The following is a 20813-nucleotide window of genomic DNA, read 5'->3' as shown; positions in this document are numbered from 1 at the left end:
ACACAGCCAATCTTAATCATGTGCTCCAAAACCAAATATTCAGCAGACACACAATAGAGAAAGAGACCCCAGACACGAAAGACAGAGACAAATTCAATGCCAACACACATATTTTCCTATTTCTGTATTGGCCAACTGGCAAGAGGATTCTGCCCATCTGAAATTCCCTCTGGTCTCCACCAAGAACTGTATCCTTCACTTTCTCCATTAAACTGTTTATGACATGCCAAAGGCACATTTTGGGAGAAGGGTGGTAAATAAAGCTGCACTCTCCATCGTCCATGGCACCTCTTTTAGTAGAAGGCTGCTCCATACACGACAAAGCCCAGAGGCACACAGGCCAGAGGAGCAAAGCTCGGCTGCCCTTGCTCACGCAGTGCAGACGTGTCTTGTCAGAGGTCACATCTTCAGCCTGTTTTACTACTGCTTAGAAACTACCGACGAACCCAAAGAGGTTGTGACTGGCCGGCTAACCAGGAACTAAAATGGCCATGCAATAAACACAAGTCCTGTTTTCATTACCTCATACAGCAGCACAGTTCTGTGCCTTCTTAGGAAAGAATGAGGGAAGGGAACAGCGTTAGAGACTGGGGGGTGGGGGAAAGGAAGACTGGTGGTGAGCATCACAGGATTTCTCTGCTCTTCTGAGGTTAATTCACTGCTGGGAAGACGCCAAGCTCAACAATTCCCATATGCCTCTCCCAATCTAAGTGAGAAGACGGGTTCTTTCTCCTTGAACTGCACTAGGTCTTGGATCAATAATACACTGAGTAGAGTTTCTTGGCCCAGGTCAAAGCTTCAGGTCATGGATGGCATGCCTAGATCACTAGGTTTCCTTGCCATGCCAAGGTGAAAGGAGGAGGGAGAGAAGAGAGAGAAAAGAGTGCTAGACGAGCCGGAGGAATATCCAATGTCCAGTATCTCCAGGAGAGCCGAGTGCTGGCTCACCTACCCTGGCCAGTGATTTGTTTCTCTCCCTTAATCCCCATCGACAGGGACAGACAGCACTGCCTTGCACATATGTTCCTTCATTTCAACTTGGATCCTCTGAGGCAATGCATGAACTAGACTGAGAGTCTTCTCCACTTAGAAGATGGAAAGCAGAGGCTGAGCGGACCTGCCCAGGGCACACAGCGAGCAGTGGCACAGGACGGGGCCGGTGCTGTAGCTCTGTGGGTGAGTCCTCGGTGAGGAGGCCATCGGGATAGCTAACGGCTGTGGGAGAAGGGCTCTTTGGGAAACTTTCTCAAAGCAGCCCAAAAAAACAAGCAAGCTGAATCTTACCTAAATTAAAAAAAAATGCTTCATTTGTTTTATATTTATTTGTTCCAGAGATAAATGCTTATTCTTTCTGAGCTTTCCAGAGAGAAAAGGCCCTTGGCTTCATTTCTCAGGAAAAAGTCACCCTCTCTCTGCCGTGTGGATAAGCCGGACTCCCTCCCTTCCAGCCCCCACCAGCCTTGATCTCCCTAACATGAAGCAGGTGACGAATGTAGCTGGAGAGACTGGGAAGGATCTAACATCCATGGGGCCGCCAAATTAAAACACAGGACACCAGTGGGTGCTTGATGAAGGCCTTCCTGCTCTCCATTCTCTTTCTGTTCTAATTTCTGCATTACTGGAGAGGGCAGGTAAGTTCATTTGGGTCCCAGGACTACGTCTGCAGAGGGAGACAAAAATTACTACTACATGCTCTATGGCTCCCCCCAAAGATGCTTGTGTTCTGATTCCTGCAGCCTGTGACACAGAGCTTACAGGGTTTATAAGCTGCTCTTCAGAGGACCTTGGGATGAGGAGACTGTCCAGGATTATCTGCCTGGGCCCAGTGTAATCTCAGGGGTCCTGTCAATGGCAGAGGGGCTCGCAAGAGCCAGGGAGATGGCAGCGCGACAAGGACTTGGAAGGAGGGGCTGTTTGTCGAGGAAGCCAGCAGCCTCCGGAAGTTGGAGGAGCAGGGAAGTGGATTCCTCCCTAGGGCTTGCAGAAGGAACTGCACCCTGCTGATACCCCTATGTGGGGTGTCAGCCCAGTGACCATGCTGGACTTCCGGCCTACAGAGTCAGAAGATAATACACGTGTGTTGTTTCAAGCTACTACGTGTGTGGTAATTTGTCACAGCAGCAATGGAAAACGAATACATTTTCCAACTCAGCTTCACCAGGAATACAGCTTCATCATGGTGGTCGCTAGCATTTACCCGGGGGCCGGCCTTTGTTCTAAGTACTTTCTGTGCATCAGCTCTTTTGTTTATGGTTAGCCTATGCAGCTAAGTAACTGGTGGAAGGTCCCACACAGCTGTAGGTTGTAGAGCCAGGACTTCACCTAGCTCTGGCTCCAGAATGTTAACACTATGCGCATATAAACTTAAATTCCTGTTTTGCATCTTGTGTCTATCTTGGCTGCTGTTGAGATCTACAGAAGCAATAAACTTGCGGTTATTCATATTCACCCTTAATTTTCAGGCCCTGTCCCTTCCACCTGTAAGACCTTGGGCAATCCCTCAATTTAGCTGAGGCTCCGAATGATGCTTAAAATGGGAATAATGTGACCCACCCTGAGAACTGACATGATAATCAAACAAATGAGGTGGCAATGATGCCTGACACACAGTAGGTGACTGACAAACACTGCTGATGATGTCTATCCGAAGGATGAGAATCTGGTCATCCTGTCCTCAGATTCATGCAGATTCAGTATTTCCCGGTAGGAGAGATGGAAGGAAGTGCACAGATGACCGACAATCCCACGGCCTGTGCCACTGGTCTTGCCGTCAGGAATCTCGGTCTATGTGTATCGTTCTGAGAGCCAGGAAGAGGGTGACCAGGCCTGCCAGTCATGCCGGTGAGAGAAACCGTTGATGAAAAGGTCAAATTTAGCCCAGAGAGGAGACAACCAAGGGAAGGGCCAGGGTTGGGTGCTGTCGTCAGAAAGACACTCTGTAGCTCAGGAGACCAAAGTGATGGGTCAATGGGTCAAAGCCATAAGGGGGCAGGCACAGTATGAAGGGCTGGTTGTGGACCCCAAGTGGCCTCAGAAGCACGTCCTCCCTGTCTGTGGAACTATGAAAGCAAAGGCCGTCAGGTGGTCACGTTTCAGGGGGTTTCTGCAGACCCTGACATATGCCTGATGGCTTTGGAGGTCCAACACTCCAACTCCTGAAAAGTTCTTACTGTTTCTACGAGTACCAAACGCAGCCTGGCCGCCTCTCCTGGCAGGGAAAACCAGGACTCAGAGAAGGCAGAATTCTACTGGTTTAAAGGCGGCACTTTGTGAAGGTTCCAATTTTCACTGCTCACGGTGTAACTGAAGAATGTGAGAACCCAGGGTCTATTTAGAGACCGCAGGGATCTACACCGACAGGAGCCCAGCCAAGCTGCAGACACCAACAGCTTCTACCTTCTTTGCTAGAAGAGCCGCCCCACCCAGCACAGCCATCTTGAATCCTAAATGACCCAGTCACAGAGGAAAGGATGTAAGGAGACTTTGGGGGTGAAAACTCGCAGACCTGCTCTGCCGGCCACGTGGTGAGGGCTCTTCTGTCTGCTGGAGGCAGGGACCACATTACCCTGTGAGGGTGTGGTATCCGTACACACATTAGATGGAGCAAAGTCACTTTTTAAAAATTAGAGTCTAGGCCCTCGGGCACCTCATTCGCCTGGAGGTTACCTTGGACCCTCTGAACCAACATCCGTGGCTGCAGGGCCCAGGACTTGCCCTCCTGGCGTGTCTCTTGCTCAGTGAAGTGTGGGAACCACCGGGCTGAGAGGCCTCCAAGCACAGTGGCACCTCACCCTGTCCGGCTGTGTGTGGGGAGTCTGGGGCCTGAGAAGGTAAAGGTTATAGTGGAGGTGAGGTTTGGTTTGAGATAAAAAGGGAAACAGATGCGGGGGGGGGGGCAGGAAACCAGGAGTAAAATGTTTCCTGAGTTATGGTTCTATCTTCCCGAAGGAAAAAAAAAAAATCCCCCCAGCAGATAAGCTTATTAATGAGAAGTTCTGCCTCATTTCCTAGAACCTACAGGAGTAACTAAGACGTAACAGGCACCAAATATTTGCTGAGCGGATGAATAAATGAAAATAATACTGAAGGCTGAGGCAGGTACATTGAACGCTGTATCTAGTTTCTCTTAGGATGAGGCCAATCGAAGGCCTTCACGAGCCGGGTCAAGGGGATCCCATTGCACCTTATGAGGGCCCCTGAGGACACAGCCGAGCTGCTAAAAAAAAGACTCTCCTCAGACTGTCCCTTTCTGCTCACAGGCCACGAAGAGTGTGGTTATTTTAAAAAATAGAATGGACGGGGGCGCCTGGGTGGCTCAGTCCATTAGGTGTCTAACTTTGGCTCAGATCATGATCTCACGGTTTGCAGGTTCAAGCCCCACTTCGGGCTCTGTGCTGACTTTTCAGAGCCTGGAGCCTGCTTCAGATTCTGTCTCTCTCTCTCTCTCTCTCTCTCTCTCTCTTCCCTTCCCCCACTTGTGCTCTTTCTCAAAAATAAATAAAAGCTGAAAAAAAAAATAACAGAATGGACAAAGCCACTTGCTGCCTTGTCACCAAGAGACACCCTTTGGTCCTGGGACAGAACTCTTACACACAGGGCAGCAGACGCCCACGCTCACTGTCCCAGCTGGCACTCCCGTGGGGAGTGGCGCCTCTGTGGCGGGGGGCAGGCGCGGCCCGGCTCCAAGACCGGCCTCGATACCCACCTTCGCCTGCCGCGGGATCAGAGACACACGGGTAAACGGCGGCTCCTTCCCCTTCCGCACGGAAGGCGGGACAAAGACCCAGAGGCGCGGTCTGGGTGAAGTGACTGCTCAGGGGGAACGCGGCCACCCCTCTGTCCTTCCACGGATTCCAGGCCCAGCAAGGGAAGCAGACAGACGGCCATCGGGGGGCCTAGGAGTCTCCCATGCGCCTCACTCCCCGCCGGCAACATTCTCCCTCCCCAAAGGCCGCCCCGCCTCCTGGTCTTTGCACGGGCAGGAGGAACGACCCACCGTGCTCTCTAGGAACCAAAGGCACCCGCTTCCTCGCGTTAAGCACCCCCTCCTCCCCTGGACAGCACGAGGTTTGTCCCCGAGCTACAACAAACCACCACCGAAGACGGGGAGACTGCCTGCAGTGCGCTCACCGAACATCTGCTCGGAGCCATCGGGCGGTGAAAGCATAGTGGCTCTGCGGCTTAGGAAACAGCAAACCGTCTACACTGCGCGAACCTACTGAGGATGCCACCCTGCCTCAAAGGAGCTCGGACGCGGTCTCTGGCTGGCGCAGGGAAGACTGTGAGGAGGCAGAATTAGGCAATGACACAAGCACTAGCCTTATTAGCTAATCACAACCCCAGGGCATTAGTGACTCTTCTCCCAGGGGACCAATTATTCCACAGTTACGTCTCCTCCCTTAACTTTCAAGTTGTGGGGGCGGGGAGGAATGACAGGGTAGGGGGAGGCTGCTGCTATCAGAAAATGGTGTTAAAAGGGTCTGAGGTGGTCCGATGTCACTACCTGATGGTCTGTAATAGCCATATCCTCCGTCCCATTTTCTTCTCCCAGCACATCGCTTCACCTCAGAAGGACAGTGGACGATGCGGCTTCGGGCGACACCGGGCCAGACAGGCCACCCTGGTTCTCCTGGCTCTCCGGAAGATGCGCAGGAAGAACTCTCTCTCAGTCTAGAGGGCTGGGTGAAGCAAGCCCCTCGTCTGGACCCTGACTGGCTTTTGAGGCATTATTCTAGGAAAGTACACACTGGAAGGTGAGAAAGTGGTGCAGAAATGGAAGCGGAAATGGTTTCCTTCATTTTAATTCTTTTTTTGCAAATGCTTGTTGGGAGTCCTCGCTAGTTGACATTTCTTCACTTTATTTTTTTGAGAGACACACGTAGAAAAAAACCGTGTGTGCCAGCATGGGGAGAGGCGGAAAGAGAGGGAGAGAGAGAATCTCAAGCAGACTCCACAATGTCAGTGCAGAGCCCGATGTGGGGCTCGATCCCACAAACCGTGAGATCGTGACCTGAGCCAAAATCAAGAGCTGGATGCTTAACCGACTAAGCCACCCAGGTGCCCCTCACTAGTTGACATTTCTAAGGAAGAAACTGGCTTCATTAGTTGTCAGCAAACTTGGGTACCTCCTTGCCTTGCCTTGTTTGTAGTGTCCTCCCGGTCCCAAGAAGACAGACACTGAAGAATGAAGGTGTAATTTGGGGCTGCGAGTTTGAAAAAGTCCGTTCATGTAAACTCGGTAAATACGGATCTAATAAGAAGGGAGCAGAGAGAAAACAACCTGTCTTCCCTTCCGACGATATTCTGCTAACGATTTACGAAAATACAAGTCCTTGGATGGCTCCAGATGTTTGTTTTTACAGATGGTCATCAACACAGATTGAAAAAAACAAACGTGGATTTCCTCACAAGAGTGAGAACATGTAAGTGGAAAAATCCAGAAACACAATTCCAGTTCTCCCAGAGTTCCTGCTTTTGCATGTTTCGCGGTGTGGCAGGATTGTCGTCACATCTGCTGCTAATCGCCTGTGTTTCCTCAGCAAATCATTAACTAACCCTGCGGGCTTCCGTGTGGATCATGCGTGAGGCACCTGGACAGATTATCCTGAAGACTCCTTGTAACTGTAAAACTTGATGATCTGACCAGGCTCTGCACCCTGGGGAGAGGTCACCTCCGTGGTAACCAGCTGTGTGTTGTTGGCAGGTCGCCGAAAACCTGGCTGAGTCTGGTCTTAGGATCTCCTGGAAAGGGGGCAGTTTGCCCAGAGGGACCGAACGCTCATTTCTAGCGTTTTCCTTTGGATAAGATGGCACGGTTGCCGAGGGTCAAGTGCTCAGCCAGCAGGGTTCTAGACGAAGAGCTGTGGGCCGCAGGCACGGTCTGAGCGTGTGCCTTGGCAAGGCAGCTGCCTCTGCGAATGGCCCACCACGAGCACAGACTCAGTCATAACCCCCAGCTCTCCAAGAGCCTCAGTGCGTGACCCTCCATGGTGGCCGCTACCCAGAAGTCCTGCCCCGTCACGGTTAGCTGGCACTCTTGAATCCAACAGTGCCACGCCGTCTTTGGTAAGAAGGGTGTGTTGGTTCCATAACCTGGAGTCACACTCGAAGTACGTGGGAAAGTCACTGACAATTTGTTCAGCTGAGCCCCAAAGCAGAAGGAAGGAAGGAGTGGGTCTACTTCTGCATTTATATGCTGGTATTTTTTAGGAAGGGTGGGGGAGATACTCATTTCCAAAGGTAAAAGGTTCAGAGAAAAATATCACTGATCTTATTCTAGTTTTAACCTAGTTTCCTGTTGTCAACAGGGGAATTTAGTATCATTCCAAAATAATGAAATCATCTTTCTCATAAGATAATTTAACGTTGTCTTCAAATAAAAGCAACAGCGTGCTTTCTATGTATGTATTAACCTCAATATTTCAGTAAAGTGAACAACTCCATTTCCCAACTGAGAAAATCAGATAAAGATTAAATTAAATGACTTGCTCCAAATCAGTCTTCCAATTCTTGGTCAAGATGTCCACATATTCTAGAAAGGAAACGAAACTGTAACTCCTCTAGTACATTCTTCAGTGTACCTCCTTTTTAAACTTCTGCCCCGAGTATGAACTTTTCTGTTTGTAGCGCTAGATATTTAAATTCTTAGCCTACACATGACGTAAATACCTCTGTGTCTTAAATTCCTTGCGTCCTCCCCAATCTTGGCCTCTGTGTGCTCGCGTCTCAGAGGCGAAGAAGGCGTTCCCTCTTTCAAGACTATACAGCCCGTTGCCAGCATTTATTATGGGTTTATGCCCCGTCAGGCACATGGTCACACACATACCATGCTGTGGGACAGCAGGGCAGGGCGCGCCGTCCAGGAGCTCGGTGGCAGGGTCCCCCTCCCAGCTCGTCACAGACCCTCACGCGCTGCTCCAGTGCCACAGACAGGCATAAAGGAGGGTTTGGTTCCCCTCCTCTGACCGCCTTCCCACTCAGTCCAGCAGTCTCATCTCTCATTGGCCTCTTCCTGTTCTCTCTCCTTCTGGCTCCTTCTCTTTAGCTTAGAAGTACTTTTAAGTTTCCCCATCTTCATCTCTCTCCTGACCTTGCTATTTTTGTAGACTTTTTAAAAAAAAAAAACCACTAAATTTCATGAAAATGTCATTTATAAAGATACAATTCTCGCCTCCAGTCCCACATTCCTCCTCTCTCATTGCCTCTACAACTGGGACATTTACTCCGCCACAGTGACCTGGCCATGCAGGGGGTGGGAGGTGGGGCTGCCTAATTGCTAAATTCAAATGCCCCTTCTCTGCTCTCCCTTGTCACCTTCCTGCGTGGTTCCTGGGTACCACGCTACCACCACGTGGTTCCTCTTGTCTGCCCCACAAATACAGCCATCAGCCAGAGCATTGCGCCTGGTCTCCTCTCCTCTGTTTGGTGATTCTAACTTAAAGGTATCACCCACCCCAAGCTGACATCAGTCCACCTCACTTCTGCCGCCAGTTTCCAACCCACTCTTCTAGTTCCGCGACGAACTCCACGGTCAGATGGCCAACCGTGTGCACGGTGGATATATGTACACAAAAGGCCTGTTCACGTGTGCAGCACAAAATCCAATCTTTGTCTACTACAAACTTTCCCTTCTCCTGCCTCCCCTCTACACCAGTGAAAACACCGGGCCACCTGTCCCCCAGAGGAAATATGATTCTGTCACCTTCAACTCCTTCCTTCTATCCTCACATCCATTCAGTGCTCAAGTCCCATGGTGGACTCTCTTGTTCTCAAAGTCCTCAGATGTTCTTCACTGCCTGCACGAGGAAGTTCTGGCTCCCTAACCACACCTTTCAGGACCCACTCTGGTCATTATTTTCCATACATCTCATGGCTGTGAAAAGGAGACCAATTTCCATTTGCTCACCAAATCCTTTTTATTTTTTGCACATTTGACACATTTGTTAGATCTCCCATTCCATTTCTACGTCTCAAAACCCTACCTAGTCTTAAAATTTGGGCTTAAATGTCAGCTGTTCTATTCAAAATTTCCCGTTTCCTCAAGACACAATCTCTCCGACTTTCCGCCCTTCAACTAGGTTGAGCGGGTTGGTGCATTCTGCTTGTTTCTTGAATGTGGCCACTGCATCTGGTTTAAGCAGTTTGTGGGATTAAACCACACGTGAACTCAGTGATCATACTTTGTGGCTTTCAGGTCTTAAAACACGGACCTTTGGTCATAAACCTCTGGGAAGCTGTGTCTAGCAACATTTGTTAGCAAAAGTTGGTTGCTTTTCCTCCTTAATATATCATTATGTGATTAATATGGGCTTTCCCCCAGTGCTAGCAGTGATAACATAGCTCTATCAGACAGCAACATCAATGATTCAGTGGGAACAGAAGTACACTGAGTGACCGTGTTGTACAGAAAACACACCTGTGAGCTCAAACATGCACCACAACAGGATCCAATGTGGGTCTGACACAACGTAGACCGTATAGAGCACTATTTACAACGAATCACTAACACTTGGCACAGCTCCAACTCCAGAGCCGCTAAAAGCAAACGTGCAAAGAATGACAGCCAGTATCTAAACGTATTAAAAAGCGTACCCAAAGCAAGGCAAGAACAAAGCACTGAGTGGTGAGTGACAGCCCCCAGGACAGGAGGACAAACCGTACTCCGGGCACAGGTAGAATCGGCCACATAGACCTGAGTGCGGGCTCCGAGGAGAAGAGAGGTGATCCAAAAACAGCTCTAGCCCCTCAGCCCAGCAGCTTTACGAAGCTTTAAATGAGCTCAGGACCGTTCAGAGACTGTGGCTCTGCTCCACATCAAGAGCACCTCATCTGCATGGGCTGCCCATATACTATGCAGAGTCGTTCTGATGCCAGGAGCGGAGAACCCTCTGACAGCTCAGGACACCGGGATGACTTAGGGAATGAGCCGCGGTTTGGACTACGTAGCCCAACAGACCTCCATTTTCCTGATGCCAAGTAAAACTTACGGTGAATTCTGCATCGAAACACCCAGCACGTGCAGGGACAGTGAGATTCCTCTGGGAGGTATTTGCATGTTTTTTGTTTGTAAACCCTATGAGTAGGACCATCAATGCCAAACAAATAAAGAACCACGTACCAAAAAGACCACAGCCAATTACCTCCCCCCCCCCAAAAATATGTTCTGAATGCCTAAGAACTTTGGAAGTAATTTGGTTTTCATGAAATGCTTTTTTTTTTAATTTATTGAGAGAGCCCACGTGTCAGTGGGGGAGAGAGAGAGAGAGAGAGAGAGAGAGAGAGAGGGAATGAGAATGAGAATGAATCTTAAGCAGGCTCCATGCTCAGAGAGGAGCCCAATGATCCCACGACTGTGAGATCATGACCTGAGCCAAAATCGAAAGTCAGACACTTAACTGACGGAGTCACCCAGGCGCCCCTTCACGAAATGCTTCTGTTGAGAAGCCACTCACAGAAGTGTGTGCATTCTTCTTGTTTTGACTTTCATCATTAGACTTTTATCATCAGATTTACTAACTAGTGCATACTATTCTTAGCGTTTTGCTTCATTCAATGTGAAGAGAAACAGCAAGGCTTACAGAAAGGGAAGGAAGATTCCCCCCCCCCCCTTTCCACTTTGGTCTTTCACAAAATTTTAACATAACATAAGCCAAAAAGTTGGTTATGAAATGGTTATTTTAAAGGGTGTAGAAGTTATAGCTTATATTTCAATGCTCACCAAGTCATTTGATGATAGCAGAAATTTGGTAAAATACGTTTTTTAAAGAGCTAATGCTAGAAATATCAACTACATGAGGGCACGGATTTTTCTCTACTTTGTCCACTGATGTGTTTCAAATGCCTAGCATAGTCCCAGGTACATGGAAGATGCTCAGGAAATATTTGTCAAATGAAAAAATATATCCAGAAATTACAGTCACTATGGTGATATTTTATTTACAGGGCTTTTACATCATGTTCAACTCCATTAACATCAATGAAAATAAAGTGAGCCCTGTAAGTCAGCAGCAAGTCAACACACGGAAACCTTCTAGAAAGATAAAATGTTGAAACTCGCAGGAAATGAGCAAAGAATCGCATTATCTGTTCTCTTTCTGTAGCAATAGGGTGTAAACCTGTCTGATTCAACCCCACAAATAAACAGGTAATTTTAACAGCCTTCCCGACGAAAACACTTAAAAGTATAGCTAATGATGGGGAACACTGACGGCTTTGAGAACTTTCTTTGGTAATAAGCAGTGAAAAAAGATGAATGGAGGAAAATAGGAAGGTCAGAGACGCAGTCAAGGTTGAACAGAGTGTAAGTAAAAACACCCTCAACAGTTGGCTGGGTTCTTGCTGTATCTAACCAACGCCGGCGCACTGGGGGCACGTGGCCTTGGTGAGGCACGCACGATGCACGGGAGTTTTCCGAGGATGATCTTTCAAAAGCCCACACTAGAGTAGGATGGCGCTCCTGAAAAATGAATGGCCGTATTTGATAGGAGACTCTCACGTCTATATCGTGACAGGAGAACATTTTGAAAGCCAATCTTTGTAAGGACTGCAATAAAAACCACTTTATGTGATTCTGTACTAATATAATTAGTATGATTCATTTTTCAGGAAGCTGTCAGACCTGCGTATTCACCTGTAGGGTGTGGCTATTCTGGGATTACTGAGGAACCGGATCGTGGTCCGAGGTGGTGAGTGGACCCTGTCATATGTCAGCAGGGCAGAGCCAGGTTCCTTCTTAGAGATGTATGCACTGCACTGGGCTGAACAGATGGCTCTGAGACCCCGTCTTACAGCACTTGGCTATTGGCTGCTTGGCTACTCCGCTGAACTGAAAACCATTTGAGGGCCTGTGATGTACTTTCCAAAAGCAAGGGGGATTATGGGTAAATAAACTTTTCCTACTCTGAAAGAACTTGCCCTCGAGACAGGGAGAAACAGGGCATGTGTCCAAACAACTATCCCGCAGAGAAAATAGGTGAAGCGTTCTAGGAAAAGGATGGAGAATATACTTGGGTAGCCCAGAAGGGTAGGCGGCATTTCTAGAAGCCTCTTCGCTGCTGCAGTTTTCTCTCCGTCTCCACTGGCAAGGTGCATCTAAGGGAGCTCCTTATAAAGGAGTCTGCCTTTAACCCAGGTTTAGACCTAGTTAAGTATTTATGCTAGAAATGTAATGTGGAGGCTCTTAATTCTTTCTAGGGGGCTTTATGGTGGAGGGGGTATTTGCCCTGGTTCTTAGAAGTACTAGAGAATTTAAAGCAATTTGCATCAATTATTATCAAGTGTTTTTTTTTTTTTACTGCAGTTTAACTTATGTAGCATAAACTCTATTTTTTATGATGTGCATTATGAACACTGAATTTATACCTATACATTAAAATCTCCCTAAGCACCAACACTGCAATAAATTAGCGGCAGAAGATTTTCACAGGAGGAAACAGGAGAAGGCACTTCAGGCAGAGAAGCCAGCAGAAACAAAGGCCGACAGTGTCTGGGGAGGATGAAGACCTGCCTGATCCAGCTGCAGGGGGGCGGTGGGGGGGTCGTGCTGGCAGGGAAGCGTGGAGGCAGACCAGGGAGCGCCTCGAATACCACGCCAGTGCCTCCATCTGCCTTCCTCTCGACGGTGTGTGAACCACGCGGAAAGTGTCCGACGGAGCTGTTTCGTGTCCCCGACGGCGTGCAAAACGGACGGAGGGCGAGCGTGAAGCTGAAGGCCGTTCTGACGGCAGGAAGAGGGCAAAATCGCGGCTTCACCCGGGGTAGCGGGACCATACGATGCTCCCGAGAAGGCACCAGAACGGCCTGGATGCGCGGCTGATGAGACGCACAACGAGCCCAGAGGCTGGTTCAAGGCGGCTGGCCGAGGAGAGGGGAGTGGGATGAGGGAGGGCAGGGGGAGGTCTGGACGCGTGGATGACACGGATGGGCAGACCCCCGGGGTCGTGGGGTCAGGGTGGCAGCCTCGGCAGACGGCCTTTCCTGGCCCCATCGCCTTAATTCCACCTGTGCTCCTGTCCCCTGTGCGTGAAGGCTTGGCGGGCGGAGGGGTGGGGCCCAAACCACCAATGTGGGCTAAATCGGCCTGTGAATTGCACCTCCTCACCTGACACGGGTCCCCCCAGGGACACGCGCAGGTACACACACGGGGGACGGACACCTCTCGTCACCCCGAAAGCCTCTGGAGTGACCCCGAGGATAACTCCTCGTTTCCCACTCGGCTTTTCTCCACTGCTGCCCCGGTGACAGGGGTGTGTGACACTGAAGGTCACCACTCACGGGTCCTTCCCACGTGATGACCTCCGGAAGGGAGGCTCACACGGAAAGACTTCCAGGCTCCGTGAACCTAAACAGTCCACAAGGAGGTGCCACCGTGTCCTGGGGACTTTGTGTCTGTCACAGCCTTCAAGGAGGCGGGTAACGTCTGGAAGACGTGGGGGATAAAATATTGCTAGAATTTAAGGGGAAAACTATGTGAAAAGCCAACGGTGGAAACGGGGGGGACAAATCCTCCTTAGCATTTTAAACTGCCTTACCCTATCAAGAGAAATTATCTATTATCCTTAAGTGTGCACCTGATTGAGTGCACTTACAGAAGCATTTGGAGAATGTGAAAACCTCTTAAAAAAAAAAAGAAAACAGAGGAAGGTCAGAGGAATAATGTGGCACACCAACGCAGTATTATGTTTTAGACAGAAAGTGCCAAAGACACGTGCCCGTGTGGTAATTATAATGCTCTCTCCCAAGTTCTCAGAATTGCCAGCCCAAACCAACAAATCCACGAGTTGGGGAGAAGACAAATATTATCATCTCTCTTTAAGACCTTGCTGCACACCCTGGAGATAATGTCTTCTTTATACCAACACAGAGACACATTCCTCAAAAACAAGTTCAAAATTTGGAGAAGAAACGACCCAGGAATTAATTAATGAAAGAGGAGAATGAAGTAAACAAAGGAAAAATTATCATATCAAAATAAAAGACAAGAAACACGATTAAATTAGGCTTCAAAAGACCCCATGAGAAACCCATGAAAGGCATAATATGCATTTACCTGGTTTTTATTCTTTCATGATTTAATTTCTAATTTTATTCACTACCATCTGATAATTGCATGAAACACTTATTCTAACCATGGGCAATTTAAACTATTTTAATTTTTATTTCAAGGCCATGAGACAAAGGAACCTATTTATTGCCTAAGGGGATTTTTTTTTAACAAAAATTAAAGCTTAATCTTTCATGTTTTAAAGCACAGACTGTTTAAAATCATTTATAATAATGCTGTAGGGAGACCGTGCCTGGGTATGCAAAATTAAAATGATAAATTTACAATTATTAAAAAAATTAATAGTTTGGGGGATTGAATTGTCCCTTTCCCTTCGAGATGGATTGGTCGGAAGTGTAGGGGACATCTTTAAAAACAGGGTAAAACCAGGGTCTGTGTGGGAGCTGAGTGATGGGGCATCAGTGCGTTTCACAGTTGGACTGGTCTTGCTAGAGGTACAACGATGGTAAGTCCTATTTTTTATTATTTAAAAGATAAATAATGGCATCGGCCTTGGGAACTACCGTGTACCCCTTTTATTTCACAGGAAATTGCTTTGATGGAGTGGAGGGTCGTGAATTCTACCAACCACATTTTCTGTGACTTTGAAAAAGTCCCTGATGGAAATTAGACAAATAATTTACTTCCACTTAAATGTCAGATTTTTTTTTTTAGTTACGCTTAAGAAAAATAATTGAAATGTAGATTTAAATCATTTCGGCTGCTACACTTCAGGATTCTAATGAAATACTTTCAGCTATTATGCAAAGCACTGCTCAACAGAGAGGAGAAAAACCACGTTCGGTGGTCTGGCACCTCAGCAGAATTAATGGAAGGGCGGAATGTTTCTTTGAGAGCAAAGGTAAGGACACTCCGCTTTGGAGAGAAGAAGGAAAGCAGATCTCAGGACACAATTTCCCTTTCACTAAGAGCTCAGGAAAGACCTGAAAGTGGTCAAATATGTTTAAAATTTCTTATGCAGGCCATCTTCCTTGGCTGTCTGAGTAACCCCCCATTTGAAACAGGTTACATTATTTGAGCTTCCGACCCTACTGGCTGGACTGCATGTGGATCCGGGGACATGGCCATCCCCCACCCCTCCCCGCCCAGCAGGTGCCATCTCCCTCCTACCTTCACACTTGCTCCTGCCTCACCCGAATGCCCTTGCCCTGGATACCCCCATGGCCTCCCCCCAACACCCTTCACTCTCCACCGTACTCTGGTGTGTCCTTACAACACCGCCTGGCACCTACGGGGCACGCGGACTCGCTCGCTATTAGATGCCCTGACCAAGTGGAGGACGCGAGGGCAGGGGCAGGTCTGTGCCGTGCCCGGGGCCGGTGCCTGACACCGGACAGCCACTCGGACAGCTGTTAGGTATCAACTCCGTTGTCTACACCGACCAACTTACATCCCACTTGCACTTGACTTCGTAAACTGACCAGTCTTCTTTTAAAGGACAACGGAATGTTCAAATATTAATTCTGATTCCCTGAGCCAAGGCACATTCCAGCCCAAATATCACAACGGGAGAACACAGTTCAACAAAGTCAAATGAACCCTCACAAGCAAATAATAGGCCACATACCCTTAACCAAAATGCCCACTTATGATAATGGTCTGTCCATCTCTGGAAAGGCAGGACAATTTTAACATCATTACAATACTGAATATATCAAAGTTAAAGCCCTGAAAGGCTGGTGGTCCAAGCTGCGGGCTTTGTGGCTCCTTGCCATTTAAGGAAAAGTTTTCTTGTTTTTCCTCCAGTTTACTACCAATGATTTGGTTAGTTTCTGCTGGTCACTCTTGATAAAAGGAAGACAAGATGAAGGCCAAGGTTGGGAAAACTGTAATAATATACTTTTGCTAAATAAAGGTAAAGTGTGTTTTAAAAAACACAGCTATCTTTATTTTTATATAAGCAAATAAAGGAGCATACAGGTTGTAAATGACTTACGTTTTTTTCTCTCCAAATAAGTTATAGTTAAAAACACGACCTTCTAACTAAAGACACAATAAAATGTGTGTATGACAGATACTTTGTGCTGTTTTAACGTAGTCATTTCATTGTCCTCGTGGACAGAAAAACATTCTTATTTACGAAAATACTTTAAAAAATTTTTTTAATATTTATTTTTGAGAGTGAGCGTGCGCACACGAGTCGGGGAGGGGCAGAGAGAGGAAAACACAGAATCGAAGCAGGCTCCAGGCTCCGAGCTGTCAGCACAGAGCCTGACGCGGGGCTTGAACTCACGAACTGCAAGATCACGACCTGAGCCGAATTCGGACGCTCAACCGACTGAGCCACCCAGGCATCCCAAGAAATTACTTTTCAATCTGATTTATAAAACAGGTAAATTAGTGAGGTCAAATTTTTAATTTGCTCTTAAGAAAAATCACTATTATTTTTACAGGGGGAGTTTCTGTCAAAACGTCTATTGCTTAACAAGGGTCACCTAAGGATTTGTATAAATAACAGGTTTACGTATTGCATTAGATTTGTAACTTAGTTTGTTGGGGAAAAAAGGGCCTCAAGTTGATTTTTCGGAAATGCCATCTATTGCCCCAAATGAGGCAGGCCCCCATGGGGTAACGGACACGTTTGAAGGCATTCTAGAAAACGGAGTCCACGCACCCCTGTGCTGCTAGGAGAGCACCGCGCCTGAGGATGCCCTCCCCACCCCCAGCCCCCAGCCTCGCCTAAGTGTCTCTGAGGTTCCCTGCAGACGGTCCTCATGGGGAGACGGATTAGACACCCAGTGTTTCAGCAACGAACCACGGGCCGCGGCTTCTGGCTGTGGCGCGGGCTCACCGCTTCCTGCCACCAAAAGCCTTAAGAAAGTCGTGTTTTCATCTTGTGTTTTCCCGAAAGAGAGCCCCGCACGAGCACACGCAAGCTCGGTCACCAAGCAGCTCATCTTTGGGGCACAGGCGGCAGAGGGTATGGGATCTGCAGAGGCGGGGGTGGGGAAGGGAGCTCATCCAGCAAGGTCTCGAAAATTCAGAGGGGAAGAAAAGCCAGCAAAACATTTTTTTAAGACACACATGCTGGTATCTAAGCAACCGCGTTATGTCTGGCTCGTATGAAAAGGAAAACGGCATCTGCTTTTGAATAAGGCGACAACATTTCCGAGCAGAAAGACTTGAAATTACAGAGCCCAGGACGCGACCGGGAGGCGATGGCAAGGACGGTCCCCTCCGGACCGTGGGTTTTGAGAGCCAGCGGGAAGGATGGAGCTGGTGTGAAACAGAACCCTGGAGTCATTAGGGATTTTGAGATTCAACAGAGGACGCTCGAACCGCTAACAAGCAGAGCGAACACCAGGAAGCGAGGGAGGCTCCTCCCACACCCACACCAGGTGCCAGCTTGAGCAGCGTGACCGACAGCATGGCCACCAAGCACGGTGAAAGCCGGAGACCCACCGGCTCGGTTGGTTCCCTCTTGGAAAACCCTCCTCTTTGTCTTTGTGGGAAGATCAAACCCACGTGCGTTCGAACTTGGTGTCTTTAAGAAACTCTCCAGGGATCCGGCCCCACCCCGGGTGCCATCCCCACCGCGTCCCGGGAAGGAGAGCAGCCGGCTTACCCGGACTTGTGAGGGCTCCCAGGGCGCTGCTCGTGGTGGACAGAGGGTTTGCATTGGTGGTGGTGGCTGAGGTCTGGGCCGCGGCCGCGGCGGCTGCCAGCGTCGCCAGGTTCTGTAGCTGCAGAGCATTCATGCCTGTGGAGGGAGAGAAACGCCACTTTAGCAAGAGGCCCGCGCGGCCCGGCTCTAAGCGTGAGGGCGGGTGACAGGATCAGAGGCCCCGGGCAGCGGGTCCTGGGATGGCGCACTCTGTGCCGCTGCCCCGGTGACCCGTGAGTCACCACACCTGCCAGTGGAGCCACCCGCCGTGTGAGGCGCTGCCTGTCCTGACCCAGGACGGGTCCCAACCACCCTGTCCTGGAGCTTCAGAGAGCTCGAGGAAAGAGCAGGACGGTTCTGTGCAGACTGGCCACACCGGAGCTTTCTACCACGACAGGGCAGCAGTACAGAACTCGTGAGGCTGGGGCCCCGTGGCTGGAGGAATGGCTCCCGGGAAGCCCGTCAGCTGCACCGAGAAGAAGGAATTCCAGAGGAAGCAGTACTTCACTCCTGCTCTGAACTTGAACTGCTATGATGGCTTCCTGGCTCTGCCACTGTACCAGCCCTGTGACCCTGGGCCAATGACTTAGCCTCTTTCTTGCTTGCTTAGTGAGCGGCACCACTAACTGCGCCTTGCCTCCAAGGGCAGTGTGCAGATTTAAAGAGATGATGGATGCAAACCACTCAGCACAGTGTAAACACCCGATAAGAGTTAGGGACCCTCATGGTGGTTATTGCCACTGACATCCTCTCTCCAGACTTATTTTAAATGTGAAGTCTAAATGGGACCCTAGTAGAGACTCAAATAACATCTCATGAATAAAAAGAAAATGGGTGAATAAAAATGGCATCGTGGTTATATTTTTATTTGTAATGTGCTTGTATTTGCATTTTAAAGGCATCTATTTTTAAAGAAGGATCATGTTTACCCAGGACAAATCTCTGGCTAGTGAAAATTAAGAAAAGAACAGCAGAGAGAAGTGAAACTTTACAAGAACGTGAGGGTGGGATCGGCTGAGACCTCTTCCATTTTTATTTCTCAATCCAAGGGTCTCTGAGTCTTTCTCCACTTCACACTAATGTACCTTTAAGAAGCAGGACACAATGGTTCTCTCCCTGTACAGAGAAATTTTATACAGACAAACACTAGAGTTAAGTAATCAGCTTAATTTCACCTTCTTCTCATGTCTCAAATCCAGGTACTTAATAAATGCCTACCGAGCAATTTAATCTGCCTTAGAGAGACTGGCCAGATCACAGCGTCCTTATTCATTGGGGGTGGTGGTGGATGGAATGGTGAGAGAATGTTCTAGCAACATATCCGTGAAAGCTACCAGCCATGGGTGTGGAGCCCTCCGCCTAAGCACCGCTCACAGCACAGCAGCTAGGCTCACTTATCTGCTCCTCCGTCCTGGCTGCCTCCATCTTCTTTCTGCTCAGAGAAGAGTTCCTGATGCCTCTGCTGCAAGAGGGCTCCTTATTTTGCTGAGAACAATGCTCTGTCCTCTTCCAGAAGATGCCCAGCCTTCTTGGCTGAGGGTGAAAGCCAAACACCTGTTTTTCAAAATCCACTTAGGTCCTGAGGATGCTCTGAGGCAGGACACAAGTACTTGAGGGATCCTGTCAACTTCTGCAAGAAGAGTGTAGACTTTGCAACCTTGTTTTCTCCTGTCAGTGCAACTTGGAACAAGGCTCTCCCTCCTTCCCTCTGATCAAGGGTCAGACAGGGTCCTATCTATAAGAACATGTGACTTGAGAAAGCACTGGTCTTATTCTTCTGGGGTGCTTGAGGCAAATGGGGGAAGCACAGGAGCTGCACAGCCTCAGTGCAGAGCCACCCGGACACAGCCAGGGGCTCAGCTATGGACAGGGGCTCGAACGTGCTTCACACCTGAGCGACGCTGAGAGGACTGAGGTACATTTGTTCTGACCCATCTGTCATCTCTTGGCCCTCTTGTGACTGACGGTCCCTCTAAAGCTGTAATGACGTAAACCACGTGACCGACTGTGTCCCTGACCGAGAGCTGTGCTGACAAGGGGATGGTTTAGGACCGAAATGAAAATCTGCAGCACACGCCTGGCATCAGTTAATGGGGAGCAGAACCACTCTCCTGGTGAGGTCAGGGGGCCCTCCAAGACATCGCCCCTGACCCGCCCCAAGTGTGGGCCACAGCATCGGCACGGAGGGAATTCCAGAGCTGGAGGGAACTTATTAGCTCACTAATAAGTGGTCAGGGACTCAGGTCCTGGGCCGAGGCATCAGGGCAAATGGTGGTGGACTCCCCAAGTCTGGGGCATTGATCCTGCCACACCTCCCAGCCTCCCTCAGGAGAAGACTGAGAGTCTGCCTTCAACACACACCCCTTCTTTGTGTCAGCTGCAAACTCACTTGTCCTGGTGTTTATAACCCCGTGGCAGTCACCATATCTTACCTTGACCTTATGCATATGTATCTCTTACCTTCTGAACTAAATACTGAGCTCTTTGAGAACAAACAGCCTGTCTGATATTCAAGTCCACCTAAACAGACAGACATACACACTCACAGCTGTACACATGGTGGGTGACAGGTGAATCTACACAGAATGAATGGACGGGGCATCGAACAGGATGAAATTTTCATTAACGCCAGGTAAGAGTACCATCCATAGACCCAACCAAGTGTTCATTTTCTCTGCTGTTAGTCCTTCAGTATTTATAACAGCTTTACCTACTGTTTCCCTCAGCTGTTCATTAATCCATTTTACAAGTATTTACCAGAACTATGCGTGCTCCCAATCTCACCCACTGGCATTCTTGAGAGCCCAGCTGACAACACTGGGTTCTGTATTTCACTGTCCTCTTTGCTTGGAAACCCAGGGCTGAAGCCTGGTGTGTCCTCCACAGTGTCCCCTCTACCTTTGTTCCCACACATTGCCACCCGAGAGTGTCTGCAATCCTATCTGGCCTTTCCCTGCCTCCATCTGGCAAACTAGACAGGGGACTGCAGCTCTGGGGCGCCACAGTGTGTGTGGGGCCAACTGTGTTCAATGGTCACACTGCAAGGGAAAGGAAAATATGGGCCAAGGGAAGCAGAGACCAAGAGTGGAAAGGAGTGGTCATGGTGACAGGCAGCATCTGAGGGATTTGGGGAAAAAAGAAGATGAG

The 20813-nt window shown here is 48.9% G+C and overlaps 1 protein-coding gene across 7 annotated transcripts in view; it reads right to left on the bottom strand.

The window, feature by feature from the left end:
- Nucleotides 1-20813, bottom strand: part of CELF2 (CUGBP Elav-like family member 2) — a 308512-nt gene that overhangs the window by 26597 nt on the left and 261102 nt on the right. For all 7 annotated transcript variants that reach the window (XM_047065058.1, XM_047065059.1, XM_047065057.1 and 4 more), the window contains exon 9: nucleotides 17628-17762. In XM_047065058.1, the coding sequence (XP_046921014.1) occupies nucleotides 17628-17762 (135 nt within the window). The remainder of the gene's footprint in view (nucleotides 1-17627; nucleotides 17763-20813) is intronic.

Source organism: Lynx rufus, unplaced genomic scaffold, assembly GCF_022079265.1.
Source record: "Lynx rufus isolate CCGP_SWC_20201006 ecotype Redwood Valley unplaced genomic scaffold, mLynRuf1.p SCAF_7, whole genome shotgun sequence".
Classification (NCBI taxonomy): domain Eukaryota; kingdom Metazoa; phylum Chordata; class Mammalia; order Carnivora; family Felidae; genus Lynx; species Lynx rufus.
Note: the sequence above shows the minus strand (reverse complement) of the source record. Positions and strands in the feature narration are given on the sequence as shown.